This window comes from Hylobates moloch, unplaced genomic scaffold, assembly GCF_009828535.3.
Source record: "Hylobates moloch isolate HMO894 unplaced genomic scaffold, HMol_V3 SCAFFOLD_8, whole genome shotgun sequence".
In the NCBI taxonomy this organism is placed as follows: Eukaryota; Metazoa; Chordata; class Mammalia; order Primates; family Hylobatidae; genus Hylobates; species Hylobates moloch.
The window spans coordinates 90,247,799-90,260,039 of NW_026652283.1; the positions used below are offsets into that span (position 1 = coordinate 90,247,799).

Consider the following 12,241-nt stretch of genomic DNA (forward strand, 5'->3'; position numbering starts at 1 on the left):
CAATTACATCTTAATTTATATTTATTATCTTATCACATACAAAAAATAAAAAATAAAGGGGGTACACAATCTAACAACCTGTATTTAGCCCAAAAAAAACTCACCTTTAATACATCCCAATATGCCACATTATTATTGGTATCTTTGGTTAATATATGTCTCTTATCATTAAGAATGTGGCACTGAATAATACTAGCACCCCCTAATGGGAAAAAAAAAAACACAATTGGTAAAACAATCCTTCTACATTTAAATTCATGGTGTGGTAACAATTGTTAACTGGTATGTAACAGGAACATAAACTGTACTAGCTACCAGAAAGGAAAAGGCAACAAAAGACTATATAATTATATCTAAAGCAATTCAAGTCCCATAAATTATTTATGTCCATTTATAAACATTCAAAGAAAAACTGTCTGATTTTAATAATACATTGTGGACTAAAGGGCTCTTCATGTCAAGGGGGTACTAGTGGAAAACTGTTGAGAGACAACAGCTTTATACACTGGAAAAAGTCCAAATGATGACAGGAAATCTCTGTATTAGTCTCATTTTGCATTAACTTTTGCTTCCCATCTTTTGCTTCCTGAATGAATATTCTAAAGGTTTAACAGCATGAACAAATGAATGTGCCATACAAAATTCTAATCCCAAACTCTGACATTAAACATATGCTGCTTTTTGCCATAATCAGCAGCAGCATGTAGAATTTGAGGATCATATCTGTCCTTTTCTGCCTCATACCTAAGTACAATATTAAATCCTATGTATTTTATGAAGTGGTTACTGGCTTTATCATGGCTATTCTGATGTTAGGCAAATAAACTGACTCAAGAAAGTCCACTTTAAAAGTCACTAACAGCATTTTTTAAAATAACTTTTTCTGGCTGGGCGTGGTGGCTCATGCCCATAATCCCAGGGAGGCTAAGGTAGGCAGATCATTTGAGGTCAGGAGTTCGAGACCAGCCTGGCCAACAAGATGAAATCCCATCTCTACTAAAAATATAAAAAGTAGCTGGGTGTGATAGCTCACACCTGTAATTCCAGCTGCTCGGGAGGATGAGGCAAGATAATGGCTTGAACCCGGGAGGCAGGGGTTGCAGTGAGCCAAGATCCCTTCACTGCAGTCCAGCCTGGGTGACAGAGCAAGACTCCATCTCAAAAAAACAAAACAAAACAAAAAAGCAAGAAAACAAAAAAACCTTTTCCTTATATTAAAAATAAACCAATGTATTATCTTTTGTTTACATCAGAATTATATTTAAAGAAAGGTCATTGTCTTGATTTTCGTCAATATCTAAGTAACTATCGCTAACTTCAATAAAGGGTACAGTACCTTCCATTTTCTTACCTTTAATAACCTGGTCAGGTTGTGTACAAAGAGGTGTTATAGGATTTGTACAGTCATTGTCATAATCTCCAGAGGCTCTAAAATTATGAATTCCTTTCAAAGTCTAAAATAACAAAATTTGTTACTTGATCATTTTATGCTCTACAAGCTTTGCCAGCCTGTTTAAAGTGGCAAGAAAAATAAAGTCAAAAAACAAACAAGAAAACCTCAACAACCACTACATCAACCGAAAAATATTTGGTCACAATGCAATTATCTATCATCGTTTAAAAAGAAACAAATTTTAAGAAGGGAATATTGTCTTTGGGAGAGAAAACTATGCATGAAAGCAGGAGTGCTCTTCCAGGTAAAATTATATTGGTCATAACTTGGCATGATGAAATTAACACAAGATATACAACATTTAAAAAATAAGTACACAGAAAGAACACTTGACCTGCATGTCAACAGGAATAAATGCAAACACTTTCTCTTTTGTTACCTACAGATAGTCTGGTAAGCAAGAAAACTTGTCTTTTTAAATTAAGATTTAAGAATTAACAGTGCACTTTGGATGACTTCTGTTTATCCTCTATCTCTATCCCTGTTCTTCATGCTGAGGAAAAAGAAAACTAATTTGAAAGCACAATTTTCTGCTTTCTCTTATGTTTAAACAAATTTGAATCCTGGTGAGTTTCCCTGCCTTGTTGGTACTTGGGCTGCCTATCTTCAAATGTAGCTTCATGAGGTCAGAAGATGTACTGAGACTTACTGGTTTTATCAGGCAACAGTGTCTATTCTAAGGACATGGAACATGTATCTTGGCTCCGGACAAGGAAGTCAGAATAGTCATTTTGACTATTATCTTAATTTTAGTATGATCTTTAGGATTCTACCTACATTCCCAGGGCTTTCAGGTTTTTGCCCCTGCCCAAAAGCATGCTAGAGTTAGGGCCACACTAAGCATTTGCAACTGGTGTCTATGGGTCTGTGATAACAAAATACATGTTTATAAACCTTTGCCAGGTTAATAGCTCACTTACCCATTTATTTACTGTAGACTTAGTTGTTGCAACCCAAATTGCAGGAGGAGGATCAGCTGATCTATCAAGCTCCATCTGAAAACAAAGCACAAAAATATTGCTTTGTGGAATGTCAACTCTTCTGAACTGCCAGCACTAGATACGTTATTAGTATCAACTCCTTCATTCAACATTTGTGTGTGACTATACCTGGGCATGTGTGAAAAACTAACGATGCACAGAAAAATGAGAGAGTCTTTTTCTTTGCTAAATAAATTCACAGCCCTATAAAAGTGTAATGGGGTAATTTCTCACCTAAAACAGTGGCTAATAATTTTAAGTGTGGTCAATTTGAGGGACTTGAATGGATACAGTCAAAAGGATAGACTTTCCATAATTTTCTCTTCTTGTTACTCCAGTTTTTATGTTTCTTTAGTAACAAGGAAATAAATTTCTTTTTATTTTGAAAATGTCTGAAGTAAAAAACATCCTAACAACATAGTAAAAGTGAAAATAACCCTCGCCTAAGGACGGGACACCTGGGAATAGCTTACTGTATATTCTTCTGTATGTAAAATACTGCACATATAAGAATATGTTTATGTGCATGTATATATTACACAAGCGGAATCACTCTACATTCATCCACTATTCTTCCCACATCAGGAAACTGCAGGTTTGCAGTGGTGGGAACAGGGCAGGACTCCTAGCTAGCAGCAATCCTCCTCAGTTCAAGACGATATTCCTTATAACATATAATTATGTTTGTGCCAAGTTCTTTCAGTCTTTTCCCCACAGCCAACATTCTGGCAAGAGATCCAGGCAGCTGCAGAACTCATAATGCAGAGTGTCTCCTCCAAGCTTGTCTCCCCATCACATCAGCCTGCTGCCTGCACACATGTTGTATATGTATGATTATTAATTCAGCTATGACTCCTTGCTTCTCTAAAGGATTACTGGTTCGGTCCATTAGGATATGCCATCTATTTTAAAGAACCGTACTTGGCCAGTTTTGTCTGAATTCTTAGACTGCAGACATCTTCCCAACCGTTGCATTTGACCTCCATTCCTCTTTTCAGCCCTTCCTCCTACACAACAGTCTGAGGTTTCAGATGTCACTTAGTTTCGTAGAGAATGGGTATCTGCAGTTCTGTTTCTCATTTTCCTTTTAGGTGATTTCTGAGAAAAAGGAGTAGTAGTATTTTTCTGCCTCCATTTTAAAACTTGGAAACTTCCAGCCAGGTGTGGTGGCTCACGCCTGTAATCCCAGCACTTTGGGAGGCCGAGGTGGGTGGATCACCAGGTCAGGAGATAGATACCATTCTGGCTAACATGGTGAAACTCCGTCTCTACTAAAAAAACAAAAAAAAAATTAGCTGGGCATGGTGGTGGGCGCCTGTAGTCCCAGCTACTCAGGAGGCTGAGGCAGGAGAATGGCATTAACCTGGGAGGCAGAGCTTGCAGTGAGCTGAGATCACGCCACTGCACTCCAACCTGGGCAACAGAGCGAGACTCCATCTCAAAAGGAAAAAAAATTTTTGGAAACTTCCTCATTGTTGTTTTAATGTGAAATTCTGTGACTATCGGTGAGGTTGAACATGTTGACTGGCCATTTTTCAGTCTAGGCTTCACTTTCAGCAGGTGTCCATATGGATGGCCTCCAAAGACTTCCTCAAGAATCCTTTGACCCACATGGCAGATCCTGATGGTCAGGGCTGCTCTGAGGCAGTAGTGGTTTAGAGTATGAAGCAGCCTGCTCCCTCTTCTTTCAGGAGAGTACTCTTCCACTTCCTTACTCCTGAGACCATGGACACATTTCCTGACCTTCCTCTGCTTTGTCGTCTGCTCACAGATAACCTTAACTCCTCATATTTCTCTTCCTAAGGACTGCTCAGGAAAGCCAGGCAAGCTCAGGAGCAAGTATGAGACAATTTCACTACAATTCATCAGTGGGAGAGCCATGCATCACTGATGTACCAAGAAGTCACACTTTCTTCTACAGGCGACTTATAAAACTGTTAAAAAAAAAAAAAAGCAAAACACAAAAGTGCCCTAGAACTGACCCAGAGTATCTCATACTGACACTCTTCCATCCAGACAGATGCCTACTCTTCCTTATCCTGTTGAGTTCTGCTCATGATGGAATATCTTTTTTACAAACCTTCCCCCCAACCCCGCAGTTGAGTCATGTTTTAATATAGCTTTTGCTCTGTTTGGCTAACACATGTAACAACCTTAATTATAAAACTAAAATATTAACATATGACATACCTTGAGAACTGGTGCTTTTTCTTCACAAATTAGCACCCGAATGTCAGGGTTTCTTAGGTCTGTACAATAAATCTTCCTGTCCCTTCCACCAGAATACACATGTGTGAAGGCATCATTGACTTGCAGCGCCCAAACACCTTCATCATGGACTCGGTATGTTGCTATACATCTCTGCTGGCCAAGGGACCAAAGGCGAATTGTCCCATCAGAACTGCCTGAAAGGCACTGCAAACAAAGAAAGGTAAAGTTAGAACTTGCCACAAAGTTCCTGCTTTCTTGTGCTTTGCACTTGACTTCTCCCGAGTCCACACTGTCAAACACACAACTCTAATAACCTGTGTTTCTGCCTCTGATAAAGGCTTGACAACCATGTACCACAGGCTAAAGTGACCAAATTCACATAATTTTGGGAAAATTACTTATTTTCCCCAAATATGTAATTAGGGTAGTTTTGTTGATCAATTCACTAATCTGTAAGTAAAAGTTTCTTTTCTCCTCATCTCTTTTTCCTAAATAAGTAGTTATGGTTGTTTTGTTGATCAATTCACTCATGTAAATACGCTAGGCTGTTGGTGGTAATTTTACATTTAGTCTATAGTTGCCAATAAGGAAAATGGATAGAAGAGAAACTAGATGAATGATACCTATTAATTATGCTTAGAGATACTCCAGCAGGAGAAATCTCTGAGCAGAACTGCCTTTGTCCTCTCTACCTGGCCACTTGTTGATTTCTGGTCAATCCTGTAGACAAGCCCTATTCGCATTATCTACTCCCAAGGGAGACAGAATTTGAAAGCAGTGGAAACGAAGGTAGCAGTCTCCACTAGGCCCATGGGTCTCAAAGTGTGGTCCCAGCAGCATCAGCGTCCCCTGGGAACTTGTTAAAATCTAAATTATTGGGTCTCATTCAGAGCTAACAAGGCAGAAACTCTGTTGGAACCCAGCAATTGGTGCTTTAACAGGCTCTCCAGGTGATTCTGATGTTCACTATGTTTGACAAACACTGCACTAGGCCAGCAAGCCTTCTGAAGCCCTGGGTTACACCTCTGTCTCATGGCTCTGGATTCCTGATGAGGCCAGGTCTCTTGGATTCTACTGATGGGAGTCAGAAACAAAATCTAGTCTCAGGCTTACCATTCACTCTTTGTGTTGGACACTTTCCATATGAGCCTCAAGTGAGTTAACATTGGCAATTCTGACAATTTCTGATGGCTCAAGAGAGTCAACTACATAGAAGCTGCTGGCACACAAATTAGGGCTGAGCACACTGTGAGTGTGCTCAGGCGGAAAAAGACTGAATTAGACACCCTGCATCCACACTCAGCATGTTACTGTGGTGACTTGCAGAAGAGTATAAAAACTTGATTTCCTTAGGAAAAAGAATGGCCCAGAGGAAAAAGCAATTGCTGGTGCTGGAGTATGAAGTTAAGTAAGCAAAGAGCTTCAAAGAAGGAAAGACAGTTGTGGGCTTGGAGATTTGGAAGTTGCCCAAATACATGAGGCCTTCAGGAATAAAAATTTACTGGCCTGCCCCATGACTTTAAGGGCCCTTGAGAACTCTAAGCATGTTTAATTAAATGAACACATACTGGGAAACTCCCCCACAAGATGCCAGGAGCATCAGTAGTTTAATAATCTATTCCAGCTAGTTTACAAGGGAACCAAAAAACTAACCAATAAAGCAACCATCAGGAGCAAAGTTAAAGCCAATCTGCAACATATGTGAGTGAGAAATGTGGCAATCTGATGGTGTAGGGGCCAAGGAGGGGCTCCCCATTCCAGGAAGAGGTGTTATTCTGAGGTGGCAAAGCTTTTAGTAAAGCTTTGATCCCTCAGATCCTAGACTATGCATCTACAGAGTAAGATTTGACAACTTAAAGAGGATAAGGAAAGTAAGATATGATGGGTTAGAAGTCCTCGTGGCCTGGGGCAACTTGTAACAGGAAAGGATAAGTCCCAAACTAAGGATGCACAGTTGGAAGCAGATAAGGAAACACAGTTGTATCAACCCCGATATAGAACGCCAAGTAATCTCTGATGGTAATCAGTATTCTAAGACTACAGAAAAGCAGGTCCCCCAACAAAGCAACCACTTTAAAAGTATTATGTTGGCCAACTTCTTTGCAGCATTTAGTAGTATGATTAAAGGATGTCCTGTTTTACAGGAATTCTAGTGCCTGAGATCTTGTAGGAGCTAGAGGAGTCATCAAAACATTTCCACTGCCTCCATCCTTCCACTAGAAAAACATAGATAAACATGAAGATGTTCATTATGAGGTAACTCCTGGGACTAGGACAGAATGTCCTTCAATGATTCTGCTAAATCAGATGCAGTGGAATAGTGTCTGTAGCCCTAATCAGGTGCTCTTTGTTTCTGCCAATGAAGATAGGAAGTACTAGTGTACTGAGGCCAAGTTGCTGCTGACCAACAGGAGTGTTCCCAGGATGGTCACTAACACACAATCTCAAGTGCCAACAGAGATCAGCCAAGTGGACGAGGTAAGTTGGGGCAATAAGTGGCCTGATGCTCTGAGACCCTCAGACCCATAAGCTAGGATCAGCAGACTTATATTACCAAAAGAACCCTGTGAGTGATATACAAGGACATGACTGACTCAAATCAAGATGGCAGGTTGTCCCAGCTCCTCAAGCAATGAATTGCCTAAGTAAAAGGAATAAAAAGATAGGTGGCTCTGCCCAATAATGTTAGCACCAATCAAAGCGACTGCAATGCTGATCTCTTTACAGGCAGAACTCCCTTAGGGAGAACCTCAAATAAATTTGGTAAATAAGAATCTTATTCTACAACAAAAGAATCAGGCAACAGGCAGATATTCATGGGATTCGTTGGCCTATAAGATATGTATCTTACTGCCAGTTCCTGATGTACAAAGCCACCAGATACCCTATATTACAAGCTCACAGGGCAATTTAGCAGGATGCAATATAAACTTTGGCCCAGTAACTGATAACCACCTCTTCCATATTACAAGAATTCAAGAATTTGTAAGTAGAAGTTTCTTTTTTCCTCACCTCATTTTTCCAAATAATTATAGTTTTTTGTTGGTCAATTCATTAATCAGTAAGAGTTTTTTTTCTCATCTCTTTTTCCCAAATAAGCAGTTATTATAGTTTCTTTGTTGATCAATTCACTAACGTAAATATGCTTGGTTGTTGGTGATAATTTTATATTTAGTCCATAGTTGCCAATAAGGAAAATGGATGGAAGAGAAACTAGATGAAGAATGATACCTATCAAGTTTGCACTCTGAGACGAACAGGCAGTTTTTAAAGTAGAACCACAATATTTCTTCTGCTTACAATGACTGTAGCTGACTTCAGATGAAGTGAATTTCTAACTGTACACGTGATACTTATATCATCTTTTACAGAAGCACATTCATAATTGCATAGATAGGAAACAAGAGATGGAGCAGACAGGTAGAGCTTTAGAAGGTCTGCTAGGCCCATAGCCCCCTTCTGGAAACCATGGAGATGATATGATCCTGCCCAATCCTGGCAAAGCTAACTGAAGAGACACGGGCAACCATCTCAAGTGCAGCCTTGCAGCTACACTGCAAAACAGTGAGGGGCTGACTGCACTGGGCTTCTTACCCTCACATGAAAATGAGGCTACAAAGGAACTTGAGAGCTCTAGGAAATGCCCTGGCTTACAGTTAAGAAAACACTTATTATTAACACATATATATATACATATACACACACTCTCACCAACTATATAAACTATATATTATGATTCTTACTTTGCAGATAAGCAAATTAAGGACTAAAGTGAAATCCTATCCTCAAGGTCACACAGTACATCAAGATCCTTCACATCTCCAAATACCTCCATAGATATCTTTAAGTCTTTCTTCTCCTGGTTCTGAAAAATGATTTCCTTCCTTAGACTAGTTTCCAAACTTTCTGTTCATTTCTGGAGGCGATGGCTTCTCTGATTCACGCCTAAAGCAATTTCTTAGACATGAAATTTTAGCAATTTCATGTCTAAAGTCTTAATTTCCACAGGAAAAGAAACTGATGGTGTTTCTCACCTCGTCATCTCTCTACTTGCCCTTTTCTAACCCTATCACAATCAATTCCAGTTATCTCTGACTTATCACTGCATTCTGAAAAAAAATGGCTGAGGGAGTCAAGGGTACATGGTAGACGTATGTCATACCCATAAAATGATGCTCAGTTTTTGTTTTTTATTATCTACATTGATGAAAAAGTATTTTCCATTGCTACAGAACAGAATTGTGATTTATAATTCACAAATTATGTGGCCAACAGAGCTAATGTATAACATTACCAAAATGTTTTTCTTTGAAATGTTCACTGTGGGCATTATGTTAGAAAACTAAATTTATCAACTATATGTACATAGTCAACTGACGAAATGTGCCCCTAAGTCAGACCCACTGTGAGCAAACTTTCCACTTAATACACTGGCAAAAAGGATTTGATATCAAAGCTTCCTTTTGCTTTACACAGGTAACATTTTTAGTTATTTTAGCCTCTATGCACCATAAATGCATATACTCATCTGCATTAGAATTATTCTAAGGAAATTCTTTGTTTTGTTAAAAGAAGTGATGCAAATAGAATAGTTTTTAAATGTAGCTTATATGTGCAATTTAGTATTTAAAAATTTTTTAATTAGACCACAATTTATAATAAGTGTGGCTTTCGGTTCAAATCAACCTATGCAATAGTATACAAAGTGCGGAAATTTCTAACAAGGTTATTAGGTAAACACTCAAATGAAACTGCATACTTGCGTGCCATCTCTGTTTAATAGCAATGCCTTCACATTATCCGTGTGCCCTTTAAGCTTCATTAGTTTTGCACATGTTCTTGGATCCCACACCCTTAACACCTGTGAATTTTAATAAGAGTATTACACAAACTAAATATATCAATATCAAATTTAAATAACAGACAACTCTCATAAGTCAAATGATAACCATTAAATTCTGAGAAGGCAATACTGCTTCTGCCAATGGACAGGAGCAGTAAGCCTCCCAGCCTCCCAACCTCAGGGAATTGGGCCTTTCAAACATCAAAAATGCACAGCCTCTTTATCTTGTCACTATACACACAACAGTTATAGTTGTACTCTTATTTATTCAAATAAAACCTTTTGTTTAGCACCCACTAGGCAAAACCACTGTCTATATATTTAATAATTACACAGATTAAATTATTTTGGTTTCTTCATTTTCTAATGTTCAAAACACCCTTTAAGCTCCCCCAATTGGGGCACGGTGGCTCTCATGCCTGTAATCTCAGCACTCTGGGAGGCTGAGGCAGGTGAATTGCTTGCACTAAGGAGTTGGAGGGGCAACATGGTGAAACCCTGTCCCTATCAAAAATATACAAAAATTAGTCAGATGGGACAAGGAGTGGCCTGATGCATGTGATGGTGTGTGCCTGGGGTCCCAGCTACTCAGGAGATTGAGGTGGAAGGATCGCTACAGCCTCAGCAGTCAAGGCTGCAGTGAGCCAGGATCATGATGCCACTGCACCCCAGCCTGGGTGACAGAGTGAGACCCAGCCTCTAAATAAATAAATATAAAGAAGCTAATCGTAAAATATCTGCTTAAAAAATAGACAAGGTATGTGAAAAATAATTTTTTTTTTTAAATAAAGAAGAAATAAGCTCCTCCTTACCTTTTCAGTGGACCCTGATACAATGATTGTTCCCAGTTGATTCATGGCCAGGCTATAAATGGAATCTTTGTTTCCACTTAAAGAAGAAGCTATTGAGGATAAATGGAGCTAAATGTTAACGAGATCATCAGCTGTTTAGTAACTAGTCAGCAAAAACTGCAAGTTTAATTATTCAATTTAGAAAATCATCTTTATAAGTCCTCTAAGGAAAAGAAATCTACCTATAATGGAGATAATTCTAAACAGTATTATTATCAAAATTTATATTTTTTCTGGATTTGAATATACACAAATGCTCAATATCTGATAAACTGCAGTGCCACTGAAAAGCTATCCGCTTAAATGACATGTTTAAAGCTATTCATGTGCCATAAATATGAAAAAAATGTTCAATTTCAGTATTTTTCAAACACAAATCATACCAAAAACACTGTTTCATACACCAAGACAAAAAACAAGGTAATACTTGATTCTAAAAAGAAAACAGTACAGTGGAACTCTCATATATTACTTATGTGAAGATAAATTGGTACAACCTTTCAGGAAAGAATTCAGACTATAGCAAAAACCATGTTCATACTCTCAGTATCACTGAAGTGAAAAAAGATGCATATGAAACTGTCCATATAGTATGATCCCAATTTTACAAACAAACATATTAAAAAGTTGAGTAAATGAGTTAATACATGTAGTGTTTAGAAAAATGTCTACTTGTAGCAAGTACTCAATAGATGTTAGCCATTATTAGCGTTATTTTTATTATTATGTATTAAAAAAAAGTGTGATATCCTCTCTAAACAATTCTAAGCAAGATATATCTATAGCAGAATCTGTATCCACTAAGCCTGGGCCCTGACCTTGTGACAACCTGCTTTTTTTTTTTGCTTTGTTCCCTCCCATTAGTGTCTCTCTGAGGCAGGCCTTACAGCCAGACTTAAAACCTAATGATGTATCATGACAGCCCCAATAGGGACCAGCTGATGAATCAGAGATAATGTACAGGTGAAAAATCAAGAACAAGGGAAACAGAATGTTGAGACCTTCACATATTTCCTGGCAAAAAAGGCAAAACAACAATCAAGAGATTATAAACACAAGTCTCCCAACTTGCCCTTCTTGGCACATACTAGGCTATATTAGCAAAACCGTATTGTCTATGTCAATGTGAACATTCCACAGAGTCGTTATAAAATGGACCTATAATGTAGGGATCCAGAGAGTGCAGGCCCATGTCTTCAATGTAGACTTTCCAGGTCAGGCCTAGCCAAAAATGTGCTTCTAACAGTCTCTTCTGAAACCTGGCCTAGAGGACTCTAGTAGATTGGGCCAAGCATGAAGCTCAATTTCAAATCTAGACTTGTACGAGCCTGACTTGGTAGTCTGAGATCTCTTAGCTGATGAAGCATCCATGCTGTGAACATCTCTGGATTGCCTCTAGAAGCACTCTACTGTTCTGGCTCTTCTGGAATTGCCTTGATTCCTCATGGCTGCTCTAAAAGGCAGAAAATTGAATAAACTAGCACTGGAAACCTTTTCTTTCTTTCTCTTGGGTATTTTTCATCTTGGCTATTAATTCAAAAGCTCTTAACACTTTAAAAAGTCAGAAAACCGCCTACTTTGTCAGATAATCACCACCTCCTTCAATAATACCTGCTGAGTGTAGGGATTTGGACCAGGGAATGCTGTGGGAGACACGAAGTAGTAAGACAGTCTCCTCTACCCTGCAGGGAGTTACATTTTAGCTACGGAGCTAAGACATGCACATGTACAAAAAATAACCAGGTTACACCTGGAGAAGTTACCATTTTTAGACTGCAGTGAGGAACTAGCTCCTTGTTGTTCAATCATACTCTTGGGGGCTAGAACGCTGTAGGTAGAAGCACTCTCAAAATATGAACCACTCTCTCGATGCAAACCTATCAAAAATGTTTTATAAACCATT

At 38.6% G+C, this 12,241-nt stretch overlaps 1 protein-coding gene across 6 annotated transcripts in view; it reads right to left on the reverse strand.

Moving 5' to 3' along the window:
- Positions 1–12,241, reverse strand: part of WDR48 (WD repeat domain 48) — a 44,041-nt gene that overhangs the window by 16,822 nt on the left and 14,978 nt on the right. For 5 of the 6 annotated variants that reach the window (XR_004249374.2, XR_004249373.2, XM_032162023.2 and 2 more), the window contains exons 6-11: positions 10,300–10,388; positions 9,404–9,505; positions 4,624–4,848; positions 2,374–2,448; positions 1,352–1,454; positions 105–202 (exon numbers count right to left, since the gene is read on the reverse strand). Coding sequence is in view for 4 of the 6 variants with exons in the window: in XM_032162023.2 (XP_032017914.1) it covers positions 105–202; positions 1,352–1,454; positions 2,374–2,448; positions 4,624–4,848; positions 9,404–9,505; positions 10,300–10,388 (692 nt within the window). In the remaining 2 variants the exon portion in view is untranslated. Of the gene's footprint in view, positions 1–104; positions 203–1,351; positions 1,455–2,373; positions 2,449–4,623; positions 4,849–9,403; positions 9,506–10,299; positions 10,389–12,101; positions 12,216–12,241 lie in introns of all 6 variants that reach the window. The other variant, XM_032162024.2, reaches the window with a different exon arrangement.